General features: G+C 38.6%; 3 protein-coding genes across 5 annotated transcripts; 2 read left to right on the top strand and 1 right to left on the bottom strand.

Annotated features, from left to right (window-relative positions):
• Positions 1 to 684: 684 nt before the first annotated feature.
• Positions 685 to 11749, top strand: LOC126583887 (AUGMIN subunit 2-like). Of its 3 annotated transcripts, XM_050248430.1 has the most exons (7): positions 686 to 996; positions 1283 to 1408; positions 1496 to 1600; positions 2005 to 2073; positions 2435 to 2548; positions 8339 to 8465; positions 11222 to 11749. In XM_050248430.1, the coding sequence occupies exons 1-7, from the start codon at positions 874 to 876 to the stop codon at positions 11443 to 11445; spliced, it is 888 nt and encodes a 295-aa protein (XP_050104387.1). In that variant the 5' UTR covers positions 686 to 873; the 3' UTR covers positions 11446 to 11749. The 3 variants fall into 3 exon arrangements, with proteins under 3 accessions (XP_050104386.1, XP_050104387.1, XP_050104385.1); XM_050248429.1 differs by lacking the exon at positions 8339 to 8465 and having other exon boundaries at positions 685 to 996; positions 11095 to 11749; XM_050248428.1 differs by lacking the exon at positions 11222 to 11749 and having other exon boundaries at positions 689 to 996; positions 8339 to 8993.
• Positions 11750 to 16459: 4710 nt separating this feature from the next.
• Positions 16460 to 21707, top strand: LOC126581984 (uncharacterized). The gene is made up of 10 exons (XM_050245931.1): positions 16460 to 16981; positions 17115 to 17206; positions 17599 to 17740; positions 17866 to 18135; positions 18223 to 18370; positions 19023 to 20195; positions 20315 to 20553; positions 20648 to 20721; positions 21094 to 21202; positions 21327 to 21707. The coding sequence occupies exons 2-10, from the start codon at positions 17142 to 17144 to the stop codon at positions 21357 to 21359; spliced, it is 2253 nt and encodes a 750-aa protein (XP_050101888.1). The 5' UTR covers positions 16460 to 16981; positions 17115 to 17141; the 3' UTR covers positions 21360 to 21707.
• A 160-nt stretch (positions 21708 to 21867) lies between these two features.
• Positions 21868 to 23435, bottom strand: LOC126581986 (small ubiquitin-related modifier 1-like). The gene is made up of 3 exons (XM_050245933.1): positions 23256 to 23435; positions 22279 to 22428; positions 21868 to 22125 (listed from the first exon to the last, which is right to left on the bottom strand). The coding sequence occupies exons 1-3, from the start codon at positions 23331 to 23333 to the stop codon at positions 22057 to 22059; spliced, it is 297 nt and encodes a 98-aa protein (XP_050101890.1). The 5' UTR covers positions 23334 to 23435; the 3' UTR covers positions 21868 to 22056.
• Positions 23436 to 26384: the final 2949 nt, after the last annotated feature.

Below are 26384 nucleotides of genomic sequence, written 5' to 3' on the forward strand. Positions count from 1 at the left end.
ATTACAGTACTAATAAACTACTAATTGCAAGCAGATAATCACAATCGTAACACTGCGGGAATACAGACAATTACCAAAGCGACATGCGAATTGGGAGGACGAGAGGGGTTTATATATGGAAGGTGAAGATGTTTGTAGAACCCTAATTGCCGCGTGGCCTTTGTTTTGGCGGGTTGGGCTCTAATTTGGCCCAATTTTTCATTTTTTGTCTTTAATTAAAAGTATTTTTTTTAATTTACTTATAATTATAATACTTACATATAATATAATCGTTATTGTAAAACTTTGTCTATATAAAAAAGAAATAACAAAACAAATATTGCAAGAAGATTTCTCTGCCCGTTTCTAATCGCTTGGCTGCCACCTTCGATCGATTGCCTAGAATTCCTCGAACACTTATCCTCTATTTTTGTCAGATCGACTGTCACTTCCGGATTTGTATCTAACACTTTTAACTTTAAGCAGTAAATCACATTATATTATAAACCAAAGAAGTGTAACGAAAAATTCTTCATATTTTTATATTAAAAAGTCAATTTTGATACTATTTATTTTACTATTTATTTTATATTTATCGTTAAAATACAAAATTTTCAAATCATTTTCATTGATTTTCTTTGTAAACAATATATTGAATCCTCCTTTCTATAGTTTATTAGTTTAGACCTTCTATAAAACTATTGGGGCTTAAAAATTGAGCTGAAGAACGGGTCCTGCAGGTCCACCCGGCCGGCCAGAGGGCGTTCGTTGCAAACAGGTTTGAAATTTTCCAGCGCATTGCTGTCTCCGAAAGCAGGAACTCAGAGGAGAGAGACGACCAACCGAAGCAAATTGTGGTGGTTGCCGGAACGGCGTTGTTTGGGTGGCGCGGCAATGTCGATGGGGACTGACAGCACTTGGGTTGGGAAGAAACCGCTGCGGCGCATCGGCGGCATGTCTGACGCCCTCTCCATCGCTTCGGATCTCGGCTTCTCCGTTGCCGCTCCTCCTACTCAGGTAAACCCTCGCTCTCCTTTCTGCACATTTCTATGTCCTCCATGTCCAATTTCACTGTTTGGCTAGTTTGGACTTCGAATTGGCTCCAACCCATTGTGCTTTTGCTCCCCATGTTTTAGCTTTTCCTACATTTTCCAGATTTCTGAGCTTAATTTTGAAAACCCAGTTGGAATTAAATAGTTATATATTAGTGGAAGAAGAAAGCTGATTACTTGGTTAAGTTTGTAATGCGGCAGCTTCCTTATTTGAATTTCAGAAAAGTTTGAATTATACTTTTTGGATGTAGGAAGAGCTTCAGAACTTGTCCAGTAGTACTGGTGAAAAGGGTGATGACTTGATAAAGGTTCTAAGGGACCTTACCTCTGTACAGAGAAAAATAACCGATCTGCAAGTTGAACTCCAAGGGAGAAAGGTGAGCTGCTGGAGTCTCTTCTTTCGTGTTTCGAGTTTGCGAGGTTACCTTATATGTTGAACTGGCTTGGGATTATATTGTCTGTAGGATGATAAAAACGTAGCACATTTGACACATGCGAGTGAAATGGAGAAGAAGTGCGAAACTTTAGCAAGGATCACTACCATTTTGAAAGATGTAATTCAAAATAAGGTAAATCGTTGTGGTACATTGTTGTGTGTTGTTTTGTTATTCGATTTCTTTATCTTTGTCAAATTCTGGATTGATCTAATATCTGTAATATCAAATGGACCATAGCATCTCTTTTCAAGCAATTGTTGCCTTTCCTATCAAGAATACGCTTTTGTATATATGTCCAGGCTAGTAGTGTTATAAACTGATGCTTTGGTTATCATGTTCTTTGAAAATTGAATTCTGGAAGAAAAAATTTAGAGTCTTATCATTCGTTGAGTTCCTTTTTATGCCACCTAGATTTGTGTAATTTATGTCATAAGTAGTTGACATAGTTCATATGCATGTTTAACTCTCAATAACAGCCCCTTTAAATTGTTCCTCAATAATTCCTCCGTATTTGTTTTGTTTCAAATCACTGGCAGGATCGCATCATAGCCCGTCTTCAACAACCATATTCACTCGATTGCATTCCAGTAGAAGCAGAGTATCAGGTTGGTTATGGTTTGTGTTCAGCAGTGTAAAATCTCTTTGGTTTGAATTCATGTAGGTTGTCTTCTATTTTACATTCTAGGCTATGATTATATCGGCCTTTTTTTTTTAACCCGTCTAAGTGTTTGTTACTAAATCTGTCTTATTTGGAAGGAGTTTAGATTCATCAAAACAACTGTTGGGAACTTGGGACAAACTTAATCGTATGTCATATTGTAAATTTTGCAATAGAAAAGTATGAACCAATTTTTTTTAGCTGTTGTGGAAATATAAATCTGGGACGGACTGCTACAAGACTATTTGTATTTCTTGTGAAAAGACTTTTCTTTATGTTTGTGGAATCTTTTGCTTGGGACTGTGCAGAAACAGTTCTCTGAATTATTGATGAAGGCTGCTGGTGATTATGGGGCCTTGACAGCATCAGTTGCAGATTTCCAGTGGAGTCAGACATTTAAGGAGCCTCCTTCGGTTTGGGGGGTATGATTGCAGAAGCTTTTCGTTTCTAAATTACTTAGAATGCATGTAGCACGGTAGTTCTTTTTCCACGTTAGTTGCTTCAATTTTGAGAATATTCCTGATGTTGCTTTGTTTATAAGTTGTTGATGCACAAAACCGGAGGGTCTTGGATCAAGGTAAATCCGACCGTGAATCTGCAAGAATGTAAATAACACAAGATGTATCGTGGTTCATCCCAATATTTGGGCTACGTTCACACTAATATTGTATTTCTCTGTTTGTGAGTGGATTGTGAGAAAGAGTGAGCTTCTGAGGATGAGAGTGAGGCTTTGCTCTGAATCTTAGATCTTGAGGATTGTGAGGGTGAGGAGGTCTTTTTATAGACTAAGGGCTCCTCCCATTTTTACATATTTGCATATTCATTTATTACATAATTACATTTGAGTCCCCCGAGTATTTATACGAGATCTAAATACGGAGGCTCTAAGTATGGTACAAACAGTAGTCCCCCAAGTCTTTAGTCAAGAGAGTCTTTTGGCTGGAGACTTGAAATTCAGTCCATGTGTGGGCCGAAGTAACTAGATGTCGTCTAGAACTGAATACTCGATATGAGGCGGTGCTCAATGTGAAATGATGCTCAACTAGAAGTAGAACATGTTGCGAGGCTGCTCAGCTTGTGGCTTATGTTGCCTTTGGTTGGCTCGGCTTGTGGCGTTGAAGGTGAGGGAGTCCCTTTTATAGAATAAGGGCTATCTCCTCAATACATAAATGATGGGTTAGAGTTGATGCTCGTGGCGAGGCGGTTGCTCAGCAGGCGGCGATGCTCTTTAATGATGATGAGGGAGTCCCTTTTATAGAATAAGGGGTCGCTCTTCAATACATAAATGATCGGTTAGGAGTGATGCTCGCGGTGAGGCGGTTGCTCAATAGGCGACGATGCTCTCCAATGAAGGTGAGGGAGTCCCTTTTATAAAATAAGGGCTCGCTCCTCAGTACATAAATAATGGATGCTCTTTAATAAAAGTAAGGGAGTCACTTTTATAGAATAAGAGTTCGCTCATCAGTACATAAATAATGGATTAAGTCCCTCAAGTATTTTTCATGAAACCCAGTTGAGGCCCAATGTATGGTACATAATGTAGTCCCCCAAGTTTTCAGTCAATAGGGTATGTTGGTTGGAGACTTCAAATTGAATCCATGTATGGGCCGAAGTGGCGGTTGTTCGGATGCGGTATTTGTATACCCTGCACTGAAGCTTTTTAGGTGAAGCTTTGCAAGTGAAGCTTTGAAGCTAGAACACTGTAAATGAAGCTTTCGAATCTGGAGTTTTTATAAATGAAGCTTTTGAAGTTAGAGCTCTGTAAATGAAGCTTTCGAAGCTGATTGACATGAATGATGCTCATGAATGTTGACATGAATGATGGTCATGAATGTTTATGTATGATTGACATGAGTGATGCTCATGTATAATTTTGGAGTATTGGACATACTTTTGATCACCTAGTGGGTGATACTAGCAGCAAGCTGCCGAATAATGTTGGAGTACTGGGCGTACTTTTGATCACCTGGTTGGTGATAATAGCAGCAGGCTGCCGAATAATTTTTGTAGTACTGTACGTACTTTTGATCACCTGATTGGTGATAATAGCGGCAGGCTGCCGAATAATTTTGGAGTACTAGGCGTACTTTTGATCACCTGGTTGGTGATAATAACGGCAGGCTGCCGAATAATTTTGGAGTACTAGGCGTACTTTTGATCACTTGGTTGGTGATAATAATGGCAGGCTGCCGAATAATTTTGGAGTACTGGACGTACTTTTGATCACCTGGTTGATGATAATAGCGGCAGAGTGCCGAATAAATTTGAAGCCATAGGGTCTGGCTCTTTTGGGCAAATGGGCCTTCGCCCTCTACATAACATTCCAGCTCATTATTTTGGGGCCTTCGCCCTCCACATAACATTTCGGCCCATTATTTTGAGTTTTATTTATTTATTATTACCCTCTGATGGAGTTTATACAGATGTCTCTGAAAGATAAGAAAAATAAATCACATCATTCAAAAATAAATCCGACCCTCTGCTCAATGGGTCACGCCCATAATGCCATCACCACCGCAATTATATCTGCTTTTTTTGTCTTCTTTTGCTTTCTACTTTTGCTTTTGTTTTTCTGTTTTGCTTTTGCTTTTTCTGCTTTCCTTTTGCTTTCCACCGCACTTTCTCTGTCTCTTCACCTAGCAAACAAAAGGAATCATAATAATAGGAAGCTTATCTTTTGCTTTTCTCCAGACATCATTTTTCTTTTGTGGGAGTGGTTGAGCTGTCTGATGGTTTGCAATAATCTCTGAGCCTGATCGAGTAGTGGGTTGTATCATGAAAGTTTCTTAAGATTCATGAGCACGTTATCATCGACATCTTGACCAAAAGCCCAGTACCCGATCATGGCCATTAAGAAATAGCAAATTGTGTTGATAAAGTAGGTTCCCATGGCACCTTTCCACATGGGAATTCTCGACGGCTTCTCGAGAGTCGATGGAATTATGGTCTGGATTTCAAGCGCCACTGTATGCTCGGCAAATGCAAAGGAGATGTAACCTTATGGCTGCCATTGGTTCTTCTCTCTGATCCCCTGAAGAAACCTTGAGCAGGCTTTTCTTTCATATTTTTGCTCAAGGTTTCTTCAGGTGGCCAAGAAAGAGAAACAAAGTTTTAGAGAGAGAAAGAGAGGAGAGAGAGAGAGAAAGAGAGAGTCCGACTATCGGCGCACAGTTCGTCATCGGAAATTCAGAAGAAGAAGACGAAAATGATGAGAATTTCCGAAAAGTGAAATTCCGACTGTAGAGCTGAATCTTCAAGTGAACTGCTGCAATAATTCACAGTTTTCAAATCGCTGAAACTGCAGAGTTGCAGGCGAAGCAAAGCAATTGGTATCGAAAAGCATTCGGAGAATTCGAATCAAAGCTTGGGTTTTTTATTTTTTGTTTCATCTCGTCTTCTAAAAGCGAAAGCTAATGTGCCTTCGAACTTTGAAGGCTCCTCGCCAATCTGTGAAGCTGAAGTAGTCGAAAGAACTTGAAAACGGAAGCAGAAATCACTGAAGTTCCTTTAAAATTACGAATTTTTCCGGGAAAATAATATCTAAGCCGGCGGCCTGTGCGGATATGGAGCTTCTTCAGCCCCGGCCGTCGGAACGGAAGGAAGAAAATCGACGCATGATTTTCTATCACTTTACAGTCATTCAACTGCCCAGCAAGATCCAAGATCACCTGCTCAAGGTTTCTTCAGGGGATCAGAGAGAAGAACCAATGACAGTCATAAGGTTACATCTTATTTGCATTTGCCGTGCATGCAGTGGCGCTTGAAATCCAAGCCACAATTCCATCGACTCCCAAGAAGCCGTTGAGAATTCCCATGTGGAAATGTGTCATGGGAGCCTATTTTATCAACGCAATTTGTTATTTCCCAATGGCCCTGATCGGGTATTGGGCTTTTGGTCAAGATGTCGATGATAACGTGCTCATGAATCTTAAGAAACTTTCATGATACAACCCACTACTCGATCAATCTCAGAGATCATTGCAAACCATCAGACAGCTCAACCACTCCCACAAAAGAAAAAGGATGTTTGGACAAAAGTAGAGAGAAAAGCAAAAGATAAGCTTCCTATTATTATGATTCATTTTGTCTGCCAGGTGAAGAGACAGAGAGGGTGCAGTGGAAAGCAAAAGCAAAGTAGAAAAAGCAAAAGCAAAGCAGAAAAACAAAAGCAAAAGCAGAAAGCAAAAGAAGATAAAACAAAAGCAGACATAATTGCGGTGGTGATGACATTATGGGCATGACCCATTGAGCAGAGGATCAGATTTATTTTTGAATGATGTGATTTATTTTTTTTATTTTTCGGAGACATATGTATAAACCCCATCAGAGGGTAAAAAAAAAAAAAAAAAAAAAGAGCCCAAAATAATGGGCTGGAATGTTATGGGGATGGCGAATGCCCATATGCCCAAAAGAGCCAGACCATATGGCTTTATTTTTATTCGACACTCTGCCGCTATTATCACCAACCAGGTGATCAAAAGTACGTTCAGTACTCCAAAATTATTCGGCAGCCTGCAGCTATTATCACCAATCAGGTGATCAAAAGTACGTCCAGTACTACAAAAAATTATTCGGCAGCCTGCCGCTAGTATCACCAACCAGGTGATCAAAAGTACGCCCAGTACTCCAAAATTATTTGGCAGCCTACCGCTAGTATCACCTACTAGGTGATCAAAAGTATGTCCAGTACTCCAAAATTATACATGAGTATCACTCATGTCAATTATACATAAACATTTATGAACATCACTCAAGTCAATCATACATAAACATTCATGACAATCATTCATGTCAACATCCATGAGTATCACTTATGTCAATCAACATAAACATTCATGTGCATCACTCATGTCAATCAGCTTCGAAAACTTCATTTACAAAAGCTCCAGTTTTGAAAACTTCATTTACAGAGCTCTAGCTTCAAAGCTTCACCTACAAAGCTTCAGTGCAGGGTATACAAATACTGCCTCCGAACAACCGCCACTTCGGCACATACATGGATTCAATTTGAAGTCTCCAGCCAATAAACCCTATTGACTGAAAACTTGGGGAACTACATTATGTACCATATATTGAGCCTCAACTGGGCATCATGAAAAATACTTGGGGGACTTAACCCATTATTCATGTATTGAGGAGCGAGCCCTTATTTTATAAAAGGGACTCCCTCACCTTCATTGGAGAGCATCGTTGCCTACTGAGCAACCGCCTCGCCGCAAGCATCACTCATAACCCATCATTTATGTATTGAGAAGCGAGCTTTTATTCTATAAAAGAGACTCCCTCACCATCATTAGAGAGCATCGCCGCCTGCTGAGCAACCGCCTCGCCGCGAGCATCATCTCTAGCCCATCATTTATGTATTGAGGAACGATCCCTTATTCTATAAAAGGGATTTCCTCACCTTCAACGCCACAAGCCGAGCCAACCAAAGGCAACATAAGCCACAAGCTGAGCAGCCTCACAACATGTGCTACTTCTAGTTGAACATCATTTCACATTAAGCACCGCATCATATCGAGTATTCAGTTCTATATGACATCTAGTTACTTCGGCCCACACATGGATTGAATTTCAAGTCTCCAGCCAAAAGACTCTCTTGACTGAAGACTTGGGGGACTACTGTTTGTACCATACTTAGGGCCTCCATATTTAGATCGCGTATAAATACTCGGGGGACTCAAATGTAATTATGTAATAAATAAAGGGGTAAATATGTAAAAAAGGGAGGAGCCCTTAGTCTATAAAAGGGTCTTCTCACCCTCACAATCTTCAAGCTCTGAGATTAAGAGAAAAGCCTCACTCTCACCCTCAGAAGCTCTCTCTCACAATCCACTCACAAACAGAGAAATACAATATCAGTGTGGACGTAGCCCAAACATTGGGGTGAACCACGATGCATCTTGTGTTATTTACATTCTTGCAGATTCACGGTCGGATTTACGTTGTTCCAAGACCTCCAGTTTTGTGTATCAACATAAGTTATAAGACATTTGGTTGTGGGCAACTACGGAGTATGAAACTGTTACAATTTGCTGATAATAGCACTAAAGGGATTATTCGCTAATTCAAGACATGGAGTCAAAGATCTTTTAAGGATTTATATCTGATCTGCGATCAGGATGTGCGAATCCAGAATGCAGATATATAAACTTTTACGTTGGGAAATTACTTGTGCATGATGTGATCTTCATTTTGTATAACTGACGCAGGAAATGCTTCGTCCAATTCCTGTGGCCTTAGCATCATGCACCCGGTTCTTTGAAGCAATGTTTGCCATGAGGGAATCATTTTCAACACTTCAGCATCTCAGAGTTAGTCATACTGATGCGTCATCACCTATAACACCAGGCAAGGATTCTTCCCAAAGAATACCAGGTGATTCCGAATGTGTAACTCCACCTCCTTGGAGAAGTGAACCAAGCTTTGATGACGTAGCTATCAGAAGCTCAAGGAGGCCTGAAGTCGAGCATCGAGAATCAGAGGATGAAAACAGTGGGGTGGATGGAGCTAGCCACCGGAGATTGTCATGGCCTCCGTCAGTTAAAAACAACGGTGTTTAGTCAGACTGACATTCGTTGCCTGTGACTCAGTGTATGTGTTTGTGTGAAATAGTCATTGTAATAGGCCTTTGCGAAAAAAATGTGTGGAAATGTTTTGAGTTAATCCTGCCAAACTTATATTCTTTTCGTAGGATTTGATAGGCATTTTTGTATCACGAGCAGATTTCGTTGGGTTTTAACAATTGTTGTTAATGAGATTTGAGCTCGAGAAGAGGAGGCTGAGGGTTGAGTGTCGATAAACCAGATGATCATGTGAAGATCTTGTTATTCTTTGACCTTGTAAAAATAAGACATTCAGAAGACACCACCAAGTTATCAGTAGCTCTATACAATTATACAGTCAATTCTCAACAGATCAGCCAGTAACTCCAGGAAGGTTCTCTCAAAGCCCCTTTCACATTTTAGGTATTGTAGTTGGGAAGTGATTTTCACGCAATACTTTTAGCTTCTCACAAACTCCAAATCAAACGCAACATATAAAATTAAACAGACGTGTGTGAGAAACTAAAAATACTTTAAGAATGTACATAATGTCGACGTCTACAACACTTCTTTCATAATAACTAATCACGTTATTGGTATGTCTTAACAACTTAAACTTTACATGAACAGGAGTTTAAAAAAATAAAATTAAATGAGAGCTATTATTAGCATTCGAATAATGTCGTTCTACACTAATACTTTTATATGTGCAATATATTTCTTCAATAAATAAATAAATCCTATTTATTTAAAATATTTTCATATGACATTGGTTGCATCCTGTGCAGTTCGTACGTGAAAATGAAAGATCAAATGCAAATATTATGCACCCATCTCAATGTGGTGGTAGGCTGTAGCAACAAATGCATATAACTTCGCCGCGTTAAATGTTCCAAATTCTGCATGCACCTTTCACATCTCCCACCCTAAAAAGATGTACTGCCTTGTGATACGTAAAAAGCCCAGAACGAGAGAATTAGATCTCATATGGATTTATTTTGTGAAGATTCTAGAGATCTTCACATCTTAGTTATTTATCGTATATCGACCGCACGATATACGATAAACAGTTAGGATATGGGGTTCCTTAGGATCCCCACAAAGTGGTTTCGAAAATGATCCTCTTTCCAAAACGAGGAGCTATAACTTGGTCTGGAGATGGTAATGGTTTGTGCTTAGGTTTATCCATATCATGTTGTATTCGTGTCAAATCATGAGTTGGTTAACAAGTAAAACGATATGTAAATTAATATCGTGCAAAAAGAGCTTACACGTTAGCCTATATAAGAGTCTCAAACTCACCACTTCAATTATCATACAATCAACTAAACCAAAATAACACATTGAAACAATTCCAATACCTTAACGTGCAACAACAGAAAATCAAAACTTATGTGACCGATTGAAACTTATCCCAAACTTTAAAGGTGTGAAATATAGTGAACCCATTTTTGTACGGATTTCAAGTTATATAACACGTTGTGTTAAAAAATGCAAGCTCTAACTATGACTCACGAGCATTCACCCAAAAGTTCAGCTCGAACTATTGCAAATGACGCTTTACTAAGTGATGTAAAATAATACTATCTATATACTCTTGTGCATGTTCGATCTCTACCGATACCACTTAACCATTAACTCATTAATGCTAAACAATTGACGCTGCATTTATTATGCTAAAAAAGTCAAGCTGTAGTTGAAATAAAATTTGATTGAACAATTGAAAACCATGTATATTATTATATCAACGTCATCCATAAAAAATTAATATTGTTACCTTTGCAGCTAAGAAACGAACCACCCCAACTTCAACATTCCTATTTACAATTATTAACCAAGTTTGTCAAATATTACAAAATCAATCAAATTATCAAAACAACCTCTCCTCCTCCTCCTCCTCCCAATTGACACGTAATTACCATAACAAGTGCCACCACCAAACTTTTAGACTTCTAGTAAAGAAGAGATTTTTTCGTGTGACCGAAACACATGAGTCATCAGATGAATAAAAAGGCAAACAAAAACGTATATACTCTTTAACATGAAGATATTTAAAAAAAATACCATATTAACTTATTCCTTGCCGTGTACCTCTCGTATCTCTCTTTTCATCACATTATTTGCGTAACTTATTCCTTGACGTGCAGTGACGTTCTGTAACATGGCCTTTGATACTTCTGTTTTTTTCTTCAGAAATGTTTGGAGCCACTGGCTTCCTCCCATCTTATGAAATTATCCACATCCCCGGCACATGAACGTCACTGCATCTCTGGCCTTGCTCCATTATTTTACCTAAGGATTTATATCTGATCTACCATGTATTGCGATCAGGATGTGAGAATCCAGAATGCAGATATATAGAACTTTTACGTTGGGAAATTACTTGTGCATGATGCGATCTTCATTTTGTATAACTGACGCAGGAAATGCTTCGTCCAATTCCTGTGGCCTTAGCATCATGCACCCGGTTCTTTGAACCAATGTCTGCCATCAGGGAATCATTTTCAACACTTCAGCATCTCAGAGTTGGTCGTACTGATGCGTCATCACCTATAACACCAGGCAAGGATTCTTCCCGAAGAATACCAGGTGATTCCGAATGTGTAACTCCACCTCCTTGGAGAAGTGAACCAAGCTTTGATGACTTAGCTATCAGAGGCTCAAGGAGGCCTGAAGTCGAGCATCGAGAATCAGAGGATGAAAACGGTGGGGTGGATGGAGCTAGCCACCGGAGATTGTCATGGCCTCCATCAGTTAAAAACAACGGTGTTTAGTCAGACTGACATTCGTTGCTTGTGACTCAGTGTATGTGTTTGTGTGAAATAGTCATTGTAATAGGCTTCTGCTAAAAAATTGTGTGGAAATGTTTTTAGTTAATCCCGCCGAACTTATATTCTTTTCGTAGGATTTGATAGGCATTTTTGTATCACGAGCAGATTTCGTTGGGTTTTAACAATTGTTGTTCATGAGATTTGAGCTCGAGAAGTGGAGGCTGAGTGTTGAGTGTTGATAAACCAAATGATCATGTGAAGATCTTGTTATTCTTTGACGTTGTGAAAATAAGACATTCAGAAGACACCACCAAGTTCTCAGTAGCTCTATACAATTATACAGTCAATTCTCAACAGGTCAGCCAGTAACTCCAGGAAGGTTCTCAAAGCCCCTTTCACATTTTAGGTATTGTAGTTGGGAAGTGAATTTCACATAATACTTTTAGCTTCTACAAACTCCAAATCAAACGCAACAGATAAAATTAAACAGACATGTGTGAGAAGCTAAAAATAATGTGTTTATCATTTTTCCTTGTAGTTTTTCTTCCAATGTTGGGCAAGAGAAAAGGTCGATGTTGATTTTAATACTTTAAGAATGTACATAACGTCAATGTCTATAACGCTTCTTTCATAATAACTAATCACGTTACTGGTATGTCTTATCAAAATAAACTTTACATAAACATGAGGTTTTTTTATTATATTTATTATATTTATTTTTTATAATAAACGAGAGCTATTATTAGCATTCGAATAATGTCGTTCTACGTTACTACTTCTATATGTGCAATATATTTCTTCAATAAATAAGATTTTTCTTATTTAAAATATTTTCATATGGCATTGGTTGCATCCTGTGCAGTTCGTGCTCTGAAAATGAAAGATCAAATGCATATATTATGCACCCATCTCAATGTGGTGGTAGGCTGTAGCAACAAATGCATATAACTTCGCCGCGTTAAATGTTCCAAATTCCTCGTGCACCTTCATCTCCCACCCTTAAAAGATGTACAGCCTTGTGATACGTAAAAAGCCCAAAACGAGAAGCTATAACTTGGTCTGGAGATGGTAATGGTTTGTGTTCGAGTTTGTTCATATCGTGTTGTATTCATATCGAATTATGATTTGATCAACAAACAAAACGATACGTAAATTAATATCGTGCAAAAGTAGTTTATATGTTAGCTCATATAAGAGTCTCAAACTCCTCACGTTAATTATCATACAATTAATCAAACCAAAATAACACCTTGAAGCAATTCCAATACCTTAACGCGCAACAACAGAAAATCAAAATTTTGTGACCAATTGAAAATTATCCCAAAGTTAAAATGTGTAAGAGTATCTCCAAATGAGATGTCAAAATGTTCAAATCAGCAATAACGGTAATAAAAGACAGCATTAACGTTTTTCAACCGAGAAGCCAAATCTGATGTGGCATAACATGGATTAACATCTCTCCCCCTTGCTGCCAAATTTGACAGCACCTTCAAATTTTTTTAAGTAATTATTAAATGCATTTTATTAATTTTTTATTGGTTTAAACCATTTTCCCTTTGTTTCTTTTCATTCCCAATGCAAAGAAAATACATATAAACTATTATTTTATGTTTAAAATTTGACATATCGGTTAGAGATCAAAAGTTTAAAAGATGCCAAAGTGCTAAGTAAGCCTTCAAATTTAAATTTTAGGTTTAAAATTGGACATCTCCTTTGGAGATGGTCTAAAATGCAGTTCACCCTTTTTTATACGCATTTCAAGTTATATAACACGTCGATGTACGATGAACGATCACAATCACGAAATCTTTCGGATCCTCAAAGAAAAGATTCGACGAGGATCCTTTTCCTACCAAATGTAGATAAGTGGGTCCCGCATGACAGATCAGCTGCCAGCAAGTTACAGAAAAGATGAATCATCATCCAACTTCCAATAACATGCCTCATGCATGGCCTTTGACAGCTTTCTCTGTTTTTTTCCTTTTCTTTTCAGAATTTGAGGATTTGGAGACACTTGCTTCCCCCATCTTATGAAATTATCCACATCCCCGGCACATGAACGTCACGCTGCACCTCTGGCCTTGCTCTATTATTTACCTAAACGACGGTTCCGTTCCAACCGCTGCCTGGGCCCTACCACGAAATCACAGATTGTTCGGTTCAGATGCGGCCAAGGAGTTCGCGGGTCCCGCTGTTAATCATTGTAATTCCTGATCGTGGTGGGGTCATGCACTATGCAAGGATACTCTACGGTGCAGCGGCCCACAGGCTAGCCAAGAAAGGCTGCATGTCTATCCCAAAAGTCAAAGGTTCAAAACGTTCCATGGTCTAACCAAAGTTTTGCTAGGATTAAATCTGAACGGTTGCTTTATTTGAATAACTAAGCAACGGTTGAGATTGTTTTGACCCGGATCATGCTCAGCCCATGCGTTTTAACTTTTAACCAACATGCGCAAGAGAGACTAGTTATGTCATGGTATAATTGGCACAAAATGTTACTGTGACAATATACTCATTTGATGTAGATTAATCTCGTAGATGTTGGGTAGTTAATAATTATGTTGGCCAGAGAGATTGTAGGATCTCATTATTCGACTGAAAACAATTTCAAAGTATACAATTTACAACAAATAAGGACTTAGTAATAAACTTGTGATCAACTTTGAATATATGCACCCTTTAAGGCTAAGAGTGACTTAAGAATCAAAGGGTAAACCACCCGCACCGGTGCTCGGAAGTCTTGATTTAGATTTGTTTTTGTAAGTGCGTCTTCTTTTGTCTTACACTGGAATTTTTTATTCTTTTGAATTTTACAATGCATTATTCTTTTTTGAATTTCTCTAATTTATGGGAGAGAGGATACAAATTTGGGATGACACATTATCTTGTTACGTTTGATTCTAAAAAGGGTGGGTGGATTTGAGTTTTTTGGTTTTCTCCTCTAATTCCAAGACTTTATGGGTGCGTTTGTTGCACCGGACTGGACTAACTGCAGAGACTAAGCTGGACTGACTTAGACTAGACTAAGCTGGACTAGCTTAATGAAGCGTTTGGTGTAGTGTCGGACTAAGAAGCAGGATAATGGATTTTTTTTTTTGGAAACTAATGAAAATTAACATTAGCCAATTGACATTTTTAATTTACTTTTGCCTTTAAAAAAACAAATATTATTATGTCATTCCATAAAAAACTATCTTCTACCATTGGAAGAAGAGAACTGACTCACAAACCAACCACATTTCTCAAATATCTGGATTCCCATTTCTTTTGTCAATCTCTCTCTCTCTCTCTCTCTCTCTCTCTCTCTCTCTCTCTCTCTCTCTCTCTCTCTCTCTCTCTCTCTCTCTCTCTCTCTCTCTCTCTCTCTCTCTCTCTCTCTCTCTCTATCACTCTTCGCTTCCTCTCACAATCAACTACACCCACTTCAAATCCCACGGCAAGCTTATCCCACTCACCACCGACAATCAACATCACCCACTTCACATCCCACGGCAAGTTGAAATTGTGCAGAGGCTTCGTCATCTCGGTACCCATCGCCATGGACTTTGCTACCTTTGTTTCTCACGCCTCAGAATTTTTTGGGAAGAGAGAAGAATTTTTATTGGGATTGTTGTTTTCGTTTTGCTTTTTTGTTTTGAATATGGGCATGGGTGGGTTGGGTTTCAAATCTGGGTTTAAGATCTGGGCATGGAGGCAAATGGAGTTGCAGAGAGGCATGCTTGTAGACGACACTGTTGCACACAACGCAAGCTCGGAGATGGGATTAGCAATCCCAAACGTTTTGTGGGGCCTCGCTAAGACCACGCAGTGAAGGACTTAGTCGGCATGAGTCCGACTTAGTCCCATTAAACTTTGTCCTGCTTGCACCAAATACTGAACTAGTAAACCAGTCTAGTCCAATGAAACTTAAGAATGTCAAACAAACGGGCCCTATATTCTTATATTCATATTGAAGAAGGTTGACTTCAAAACCCGAATCTTATTTTACTCTAGTTGAATAACATTTTTTGATGTTGGCATGGGCACACGCTACACCTACGTACACCATTTTACGGTTTTCCCAACCAAAGTCAACTTTGCTGCGATTCTGACTTTATCCAACAAATACCATTGCGGGCTACTCCGTTGGATAGCAACCACATTCCATTTCGATCCTTCCTTTTAGTTTTATTAACTTTCTAACCCTCAAACTTTTAATGTTACGTCATTTTAGTTATTCTGTTAAATCTGCTAGTATTTCCGTTTAATCAGTTGCAAAAAATATGCTCATCACACCATATATGTGCTGTCCGGCTGTCAGCCTTCATTTTTATTATTTCAAATTGGACTTGGAAACTTGGAAATTCAAATTTGGGTTGAAAAAAAAGAGAAATTGTAATCCACGCCTTCAATTTTGGATGAAGTACAAGAAGAAACTATAAAGTACATAGTATATGCCTACACACAAAGTCCGTGAATTTTTTTACCTTGATTGTTAAATTGAACGAGAGAGGAAGAGAGTGAAAGAGAATATGAGAGTGATAAACTTACATGTAAGTAAGGTTTAACAAAAATAGATTTGTTTTGCAAAATTACGTTACTGTCCTTAATTTTTTTGTTGTGATAAAAAACAAAGATGTATTTTCACCATCTTTTAATTGACAAAAAAAAATTCATTAATACAATTTTGGATATCCACACCCGTTAATTTTCGATCGTCCCATCTACCCTCGACCATTTTTCCAGGCTTATCAAAACATGGAGTTTCTAATTTATAAAAGAAGGAAAAATAAAAGACCCTCGACCATTTTTTCTAGAATTCCTCTTTTTTTTTTTTTATAAATATTTTATATATTTACACGTAAATGTGTGGGCTCCGTTAAGTATGAGAGGACGGTAAAATTCAAGGGCCAAAGCGAGAACAAACGGTATATGATTAAACCACATGGTACAAAGCATGTAGACGAGCGCAGGCGATAATAGCTCGCTGACACGCAAGTCGCGCGGTAACTTCCCAGATTTCGTCGAATTTCAGGCACCTCTTCTCCTCTTTAGAAATTTCTCTGACTCTCTATCTCTCTCACTCATCCCCCAAACGACAGCTACAGAGGAGGAGAGAGAAAGTGGTGGCGGGAAGCACATGAGATCCGCAGGAGGGTCGAATTTACCATTATACCCATCTCCCCGGCTGCTCCCGTCATCCTCCTCATAAATTCCCCCCAACCGACGTGTCCCTGCGGAGTCGACCCGCCCCCTCTCCTCCTTTGGACACGACACCTTCCTCGTCGCCTTCGAATCCAAGCAAATCGTAAATATCCCAGAAAAGAAGGAAAAGAAGGAAATTTAATAATTAAAAAACGGAAACACAATCTGGAAAAAAGATGAGACCTTTGCTCTGGAAACCTCCAAAGGGCTCTGCTTCCCTCCGCCGTTGATTCGTCCACGTGGACTCTCCCATTCTATCTCTTTCCTTCTTCCGGCGTGTCTTTGCCCTCTGTTATGAAGTTCGCCGGTGATTGCTTTCTCTTCTTTCCATGGAATTTCCTTCTTTATCAACAAGGTCCTCCTCCTTTCCCTCTCTCTCTCTCTATCCCCTTTCTCTCTCTAACATGCATTCAATGTATAGCGTTGTGTATTTATATATTGGATTTTGGGTTGTTATTAATCTGTGAAATGGGAATTGTGGGAAGCAGTGTTTGGTGAAGAATTGGGCAGAAAGCATGAATTTGATGAAGAAAGGTGACGGTGGCCGCTGCATTTTCCCCCTCACCGGTTTGCAAATTGGGTAACATTCTTCAGAATTCCACATTTGCTACTTGAGTTTTTATTCTTTGATGTTTTTATTACTTAATTTGCTTAAATTCTCAAGTACCCTTTTGGTTTTGATCCTACAAACACAATATTTCTGGGCCAGAATTGGGTTTTATGGCATAAATTTAATTGCTTGAAAAAAAAAAAAATATATATATATATATATATATATATTTTTTTTTTTTTAATTTTCAGCTCTAGTGTGTGTTTGTTAAGACTTAAGACTGTAATTTAGTATTGCTAAATGCAGAGAAAACCGTATAATTTTTCATCTTTTGAAACATACGATGTACTGATGTTTTCGGGGTTTTTTCTTTTTATGTAAATGAAGTGATTTGGTTTGTGCTTTGTGCTATATGGTTGCAGAGATTTGCAGTCTTACCTTTCGGATCTTAGCCTTTTCCTGGCCCTCGAGAGCAAGAAATTCTATATCTTGGTGGACAATCGGCCATGGCTGGGCGACCTAGGTTCGCGGTCAGCGCACTTGTGGCAATTGATGGTTACCAAGGTCAGACTTTAGTCAGTAGTCACTACACCCTCATTGATACTCAACTTACTTGTTTTTTCAACTTATTTGTTTTTTCAATTGTATTTCACTTAGGATCAAAGTTTATATTGGTTTGATTTTTTCAGTCAAGGTTGTCTCCTTTTGCAAACACTAAAGTACGGAAGGTGAGAACGGAAGGAAATGATGCTTGCTCTAGACCTAAGCCTGCAAAACCAAAGAAGCTTGCTAGGTGGTTCTCATTAATCAAGCATCAGAAGAAGGTGTTGTTACCTGTAAAGAAGCTGCGGAGTTCTTTACTTTTAAGTAGGGAGTTGCATAGGACCTTGTATGGTTTTATTGTATTTGAAGTTGCATGGAGCAATGTCCGAGGTATCAATTACATCAATGAGCTTCAGGTATCGATCCTTTTTTCTATATCCTTGAACAGTTGTTTCTAGTTCTTTGTTAGTGCTCGTGTTCTATAGTTTATGTGTCCGTTGCAGACTGATACATCGCTGGCTATAGAGGCTAAAGTCATGCAAAGATGGGAATTTGACAGTATTGCTCAAGCTGCAAGCTGCATATCGTCATGGTTCTCAGGAACAGTCTCTGAGCAGCTACAGTTGAAAGAACTTCTGAATTCTGCCATAGGTAGCATTCTTTGCCCTCATGATTCCTTATTTTTTTGGTCATCGACGTGTTAATAACTTTATGACATGGGGTTTTCCTCTTATGGCATATGAGCATGGGATTTGTGTACGTAGTAGGAATATGGGGATGCCATTAGTGGTCAATTGTTTGGTTAGTCAAAACAATTAGTGCAGTATTGAAAACAGTAAGAGAAATTTTAGGGCTAATAATTGACATAGCTTCATTGAATTGTTTCACGAGGTATGTCCCTTCTAAAGAAAAAAATATTAGATCTCTGACATGCACTGAGCCTTAAGGCGTGATGTATTCATCTTTGCTTGAATCTGTATGAGTTTTGCTTGAGAATAGAATTCTGTGATACGTATTATGATTTAAACGTGAAAAAGTTCTAACACCAGCATTAATGGAAGTCAAGATTGTGAGATGATGAGATACATTGTTTAATTACTTGGATAATCTTCTTAAAAGTACTGGGAATACGCTACGGATCCCTTGAAGCTCACAGGGAGAAATTCCTTTTGGACATTTTTCCTTTGATGGTTTATTTGGATAGATTTATATTTGGAAAATTTCTTTATCTGCATGAAGTATTGTTTTACTACCAATTGAAATGAGGATTCTATAATTTTAATTAAATTTTTTACTTTTCCAGGAGAAGTTTTCTATGATGCTGAAGAGTATCCAGAGACAGAAACTATGGCCGTTGTTGATGAAAATATCTCCTACAACAATCTAACTTCTGAGGAAGATTCTCTCCACTGCTTCAGTCACAATTTTAGTTTTCATTCTGACACCAGTGAAAATAGGGCCGCTGTACCACATTCACCACCTCCACCTACTGGACCCTATAAGAGAAGGAAAATAACCACGTGCAGTAGTGGTGGAGTTGAAGTAGATGCTTATTCTGAGGAAACGCAAAGCCCTGCCGGTGACTCTGAAAATTCCGAGACTTACAAATGTTACTGTGAAGATGAAATGCAAAATTCTGAGACGTATTCCTGTTACTGTGGAGATGAAACCCAAAACTCTGAGATGTATACCTGTGACTCTGAAGATGATATACCGGTTACCGCGAGGGCCTATATCAGTGACTCTGAAGATAGCGTTAAAGCTACTCTGTTCAGCAAAGATGCTATACCTGTAACTGTCAATACCTATACTAGTGAATGTCTAGATGCTGTTGGATCTACGCAGTACAGGGATGTGCTGATTTTGTTCAGGTTCAATGATCGTGACCTCCCATTTAAACTTAGAGAAATAATAATGTCTGATCTCCGGTTACTGACTTTGCTTGAGGCTGGGCTTCCATCTTGGGTTATCTTCCTTCAGTCATACCCAGGGTTTTGCCATATCTATCGCCCGTGGATGTGCCCTCTTGCAAGAGCATTGTATGTGCTGATCTCAGTTGTCACTGTTCTAATTGGATTTTATGACCTATACAAAAATGTTCCAGTTCTGAAGGTAACTGCATCTCGTCTTTGTGGACCTCTATTTGATTGGATAGAGACCTGGTCGATGATATCAAGGATTAAGTACTTGGGAACAATGCTATTTCTACACCACTCTCAGAAAGCTGTTCAGTGCTTTCTGGCGATCAAGAGTACCACTCTCTCCTTTTTTTCAGTACTAGCTCAGCCATTGGCAGAACCTCTTGTGGAGTGTTTTGGATTCCTCCTTCCAGTATGGAACATGCTTGTTGATGTGTTAGAGAGCCTCTTTTCAGTCATTTGGATTCTGATTGGATCTGCACGCAGTCTAGTGGGGAACCTGGTACAGGTTTTAGTGTTTCCAATATTATTTCTCCTGTCCGCTGTCTGGAGCATTGGTAGGTCGTGAAATTCTTTGGATTACCCATCTTTTGATTCAAATAATCAATGGCGTTGTACAATTCACAAAAAAAATCTTGTATTCATCCCATGTACTCTTGTTTACATTTTGTTGCAGGAACTTCCATTGTATATCCTATATTTAGGATTCTATGGGAAGCACTCTATGCTCCAGTTCGCATGGTCCTTGCACTAGCCAATGTCATAGCCTTTATTGGTGCATGTATATATGATACGCTTCGAGATATATGGCAAGTTATTAGCAGCATATTCTGGTTTGCTTCAGCCTCTCAGGCAACTGTGAAAACGGTTGAAGTTTCCATATGGCGTTCACTTTGGAATGACCTCTTTTCTCAGGTTGGAAGAAAAAAGTATTATGTAGTTTCTATTTGTAACAGTGTCTGCTAGAATGGTTTTATTGATCACCATTCTCTTCGTTTTTTGGTTTCAGGTTTTCCGTGCTGTCAGGAGTATATTAAATGGTTTTGTTGCATTCTTCATAGCTTGTAACAGGCATCGCCTTAGGTACGCTCTTATTTTCTTTGGCGTCTTTATCTTGGTTTTAGTGATCTGCATTTTTCCGCTCTGTGGGATGCATACACATCTGTCATGGTTGCTTAGGCCGTCTTCAGACCGTATTTTGATGCCCAGGACAGAATATGCTGATGGTGAAGTTGGAGATTTCAATTCTATTGATTTGGAAAACGTTTGCTCACTGGTAGTTTGTCTTTTTAGCACTATGGTGTTTGCCTATATAGTCACTGGCAGTTCAGCATGATCAATAATATCCCGTTTCTCCCGGTCCTGCAGTGCGAATAATTGCTTTTAATTATTTGTAGACTATGTAAGATTTTGTTATAAACCTGTGCTAATGATTATTTTATGTGATTGTTACAGCATTTACAATCATATGCAAAAGTTTATCCAAAGAATCCTAGATCGAACCCGGAGATCACGGCATGAAGTTTCAAGACGTTATAGGCCCACCGGAGAGACTCGGAATATGGTTAGTTTTCTAATGTGGGAAACTTTAGATCATGAATTTCACTTCCCTGCACAAGGTTGTAGCACAGAGATAGAATTGCTGCACCGATAATTGTCAACCGATTATTTTGGTTTTGGCTTTGCAGTTTGAAGTAACAAAGAAAATCAACATTGAATAGTGTTTCCCACAGCTGTCGGAGGATAACACTATCGAGACGGTACTCTGTTTGGGAAGTGCCTGCCGCGTTGTGTATAAAACCACCTTCGACATACAAACCTTCGACAATGTATGAAACGCTTTCGGCCAAACAAGAGAACGTAAAAGATGTCGAGACGGCGACATGATACCAGAGAATGTAAAAGGTGCTTCTCGTTCATGTAGCACCCATGTCTGAATACACATCATAGGAAGAGCTCGGTTTCTTTTTTGTCCTTAATTCTTTCCAATCTTTGTTTCTATTTGTGAATTGTAGAGGGGCAAACTATGGAGTTCAGTGTATATAATAGCGAATGAGTGTTTGCACTAACGAAGTTCCAAAACGCTACTGTAACATCCCAAACCAGTAGCACAATGTTATGTGTTTTAACTTTTAACAGCCTCACATGGCACGTCTTTGTTCATTTGGGATGTCACAACGACGTATAAGTCCTCCTGGTTAACCAGAAATCATAATTTGGATCCAAATATAAAGGAAAGACTAAATACATAAATGCCAAATCCCACGTACAAGAGTTACTGACGTTTTACAGAACGAGCAACATAAACAAAGATGATTAACAACTAAGAAATGTCTTAAACAAAACTAAACTCCTATTACTTGACAACCTACAATCCATAGAACAAGTTCCTCCGCTTCCAAGAAGAGAATGGTAGTATCAAATCTGTACGGTTCCTCCAGTTTGGTGCAACATTGCATCGATCTCATCACCGTCCTCCATTTCCAACTGAAACACGAAAAAAAGGTCACAAACAATTAGCACATAAGCAGAAAACGCAAGTGGCTGTGCGCAAATGCGCGTCCAAGTGTTTACAATCGCAAGTTAATCAATGTGTTTGCAATCGTGAGCGTTCGTATGTGAGAGAGTGGAGAGGAGGACCTCATCAGGGGTCTGCTCTGCTCGTAGACGACGGCCATCAAACAAGAAGGCAATTGAGTTCATCTCCACAGATTGGCGATCACAATATGCATTCATAAGCTTCTTCAGCTGAGTGCTTCGCTTGATCCTAAAAAACACTTCATTCCCATCCTGCAACGAAATACAAAAGCATTACTTCCATCCTGCACCGCAACATCTCATTCACACAGTTTTCATGACGACAACCTGTCTTAACCACCACTCATAATCCAATTTGCAATCACCAAGTAGGAAGAGTCAAACTCCATCACAACGACGGAATTAAACGAACAAAAGTGTTGTAACGGATACATTTCACCATATCTGTAGTTTGTGCACTAAACTGTCAATCGCATAAAAGGAACAGCGCGAGAACTAAATTCATAGAAAAAGCTGGAGTTCCAAAGGCCATTAAACACAAAACACATCTCCATTTGTCCTCACAAACGACTACATAAAACAATGGCAAGCGTATTGCAAAACTATAAGACCACAGAACCAATTGCTTGCGAGGCGAAACCGCCATGATCATAATTATAAAAAAATAAAACCAACAGTAGTTTAACAAGAACAAAAGGGGTAAATAAGATATCGACACAATCACAATAACAGATGGCAGACAACAAATACATGAACAAAACAGCAGCAAAACACACCCTAATCAGATCATCAATCTAATGCCCTAATCCCAGCTAAAAACAGGCTGTGAAAATTGATCAACCCCACTAATTTATGCATTAATTTGCCAAAAAAATAATTAGTAATACTCAAATCATAACAAATTAAACAGATATTCTTCGAACAAAAAAAGGGGAGAACCCAATTTTTTCTCAGAACCCAGATATTTAAAATCCCAAGCGAATCGGAAACCCCAATCATAACAAGAAATATAAAAATAAAATAACAAAAAAAGTAAATTATATACAGAAGGGTAAAGTTTGATGGTGAAAAATAAAGACCTGTCCTTTGACTTTGAGGTTGATGTGGGCGGCCTGGTCGTTGGGCTTCTTGTCCTCTTCTTGCTGCGGAGTCGACATCCTCCCCCTTTTCTTCCTCTCCTTCTCCTCCTCCTCTGTAATCTGTATGAGAAGCAGAATTAGGGTTCTTCTCCTCCGTAATCTCTATACCACCGACGCTCTTTTCAGTACCCCCGGCAATGGATTTCCTATACGTGTAAGAGTTTGATTGGTTTCTGATGGGCCTTGTGAGGTTCATAAATCTCCAGTATTTGGGCTCAAATTCCCAATTCATTAATTACACAGGGCCCTTGAGATCCTCCAGGCCCGATAAGCTTTTGGGTCAAGGATAATCAATCTTGTTAACAAGTGAGTTGTTTAGATTTTTTTTCTTTCTTTTTTTTAGCATTTTTACACTAAAGGGAGGGGAGTTCAGCTAAGTTACACAATTGGCAACCTAATTTGGTATCGAATTCGCCATCCACGAGAGTGGAACGTGAGACCTCTCATTTCTAAGTAAAGAGAAATACCGTCAGACTGCAGTACCAAGTGACAGTGAGTTGTTTAGATTTAGAATATAAAGCACATGTATAAAGGTTCGAATCTCTTGTTTAAAATATTCCCTTGTAAGGTCATTTTCATGAGAGAATTTTCAGGGTGCCCAACGGTCTGGTACATCTAGTGTCATAATATGAGTAGCTAATTTTTTTTTTTAACATATTCAACTATTTTTATTATGACACTTAGGCCATCTCCAATCGAATGAGGGCCAGATAGCTCGTTTTAGCTCTCTGGCCTTCCAAGAAATTAATATTTTAAAAAACAGTGCATGACCATATTTCTTACCATCTTCAACCGAGGGCAAAAGGGTCATAGGGCCAAAAATAGTTTTGTGACAAAAAATCATCTCCAACTGAAGGTCAAATGACCATAAGGCCAAACATAATTTATTATTTAAATTTAAAAACTACAACAATTTAAATTTATAGGAAAAAATGAGAATGTTGTTAAATGTTTTTATTTTTATTTTTATGTTGTATAATTTTTATGTTGTTTCATGTTACTTAATGTTATTTAATGTTGTTTAATGGCTTAGGAAGTTATAGGAAAAAAATAGAATTTTTAATTTGACGTTAGCTAGCCGTTGCATTCAAATTTGTGGCCCGCCCCAAGGCTGGTTAGGTTGGGCCAGCAAGTTGGCCTTTGGCCCTTTTTTGTCCCTTGGGGCCCACGAGCCCTTTGGCCTAGCTTTCGGTTGGAAACGGTTTTCAAGCTATTTTCAGCCCTATGGATCCTTCGTTGGAGATGACCTTAAAGCTATCTCCAACTGAATGAGGGCCAAAGGGCTATGTTTAGCCCTGTAGCCCTATAAGAAATTATATTTTAATGAATAATGTTATACCATATTTTATACCATCTTCAACCAAGATGGCCAAAGGGCCATAGCCCAAACATAGCATTTTGACAAAAAATCATCTCCAACCGAGAAGGCCAAAAGGTCATATGCCAAACATAAATTATTATTTTAATTGAATTAATATAGTTAATTAAATTAAACTACCATATTAAAATAAGATTTTTAGACATATTGGAAGATTATTGAAAGATGTGGCCATTTGAAAATTATTGAAAAAATTAAAGGAAAGATTATTGGAAGAGAATAGAATGTGAAGAATTAAAATAAGATGAGATAAGATAATATGGAATGGTGAAAAATATGTGAGAAATGATGTAGGAAAAAAAATTAAAAATATATATATATTTTTTAAATTCATCCAAAAAAAAAGGGCTGGGCTCATCGGGCTGGCTGGAAATGGCCAGCCCACTGGCCTGATTTGGTGGTTTCGGCCAAGTGAGGCCAACAAGCCATTTGGCCTATTTCTTAGTTGGAGACGATTTTTGTATTATTTTGAGCTATTTTTAGCCCTATAACTCTTTGACTATATTGATTGGAGATGATCTAATGTATCAGAGCAGGTCCTGGCGCATTTAAAAATATCTCAATCTTCCGCAAAGAGCTATCTTCCAAATTTAGCCGTAAAGTTAACAAAACCAGTCTCACCAAAAGAAATGAGGCTATAGAGATCGGTCCAAATTTTGCCCAGCGCAAGCTACACATACCCAGTTGCCCACCTGCCCACCTGCCCACCTGCCCTTGGTTTCCTTTTACGACGGTCCCACCATGTGCAGTACACAAATGTGAATTGCTATAGTGCAGCAGCACCGCATGGAAATAAAATGCAGCTGATGCAAGAAGGGATCTGATATTAGTGCCGTTGAAATCAACGGCATTTGTTGTGGAATTGGGTCAGGTCCCTTTATTGTTGACTAACTTGAATGTGTTTTGTCATTTTGCTTGCGTTATTGCTTTGCTCTCCAACAGTCTTGGCATCTTTTTTTCCTAAAAAGCTTTTTATAAATGATGGTTACTTAATACTACGATCTAGAAGTATTCTTCTTTATTTATAACTGAGAGGCATTAAGTTTGATATCGTCAAAGGTGAATTTGGACCAATAGCTCATTGTGAGGCTAATCTCATCTTTTCAGTTACTATAGATAATATCATTTGTTTAAAAAAAAAAAAACTAATGAAAAAGGTTTTTAATTTTTACATTTTAATCAAAAATCACTTACTAACTTTATTTAATGATAAAGATAAAAGAATAATTTAAAAAAAAAAAAACCAACTTGTGCTAGGGCGCGTAGCTAAGGGTGGGCAAACGGGCCTTAGGCCCACAAGGCGGGCTGGTTCCATGCGGTTCAAGGCGGGTCTAAAATTTGTAAAGATAAAACGGGGCAGGCCGGGGCGGGTTCACAAAATTATCGAGATGGGACGGTGCAAAAGCCTTAGGAAACAGGGCCCCGGTTGGAACCGTTTCTCCCAATTCTCACAAAATTATCAGATCTCTGGTTTGGTAATCTAGTCTTTTCTCCCAATTCTTAGTCGTTCGATCTCTGACACACCCACCTCAAAAGCTCTTTTTCCGTCTCCTAAACCCTTTCTTTGTCTCCACAAACCTCAAAAGGAGCTCATTTTCTTTCTTTATTGGCTCTCTATTCCCTTTTTTTTTTCCTTGCACTTTCCCTGTCACTCTTCCATTTTGCTTGCTTTTTCTCCCTCCATAAAAAGG

This window comes from Malus sylvestris, chromosome 9 (genome assembly GCF_916048215.2).
Source record: "Malus sylvestris chromosome 9, drMalSylv7.2, whole genome shotgun sequence".
NCBI classification, from domain to species: Eukaryota; Viridiplantae; Streptophyta; class Magnoliopsida; order Rosales; family Rosaceae; genus Malus; species Malus sylvestris.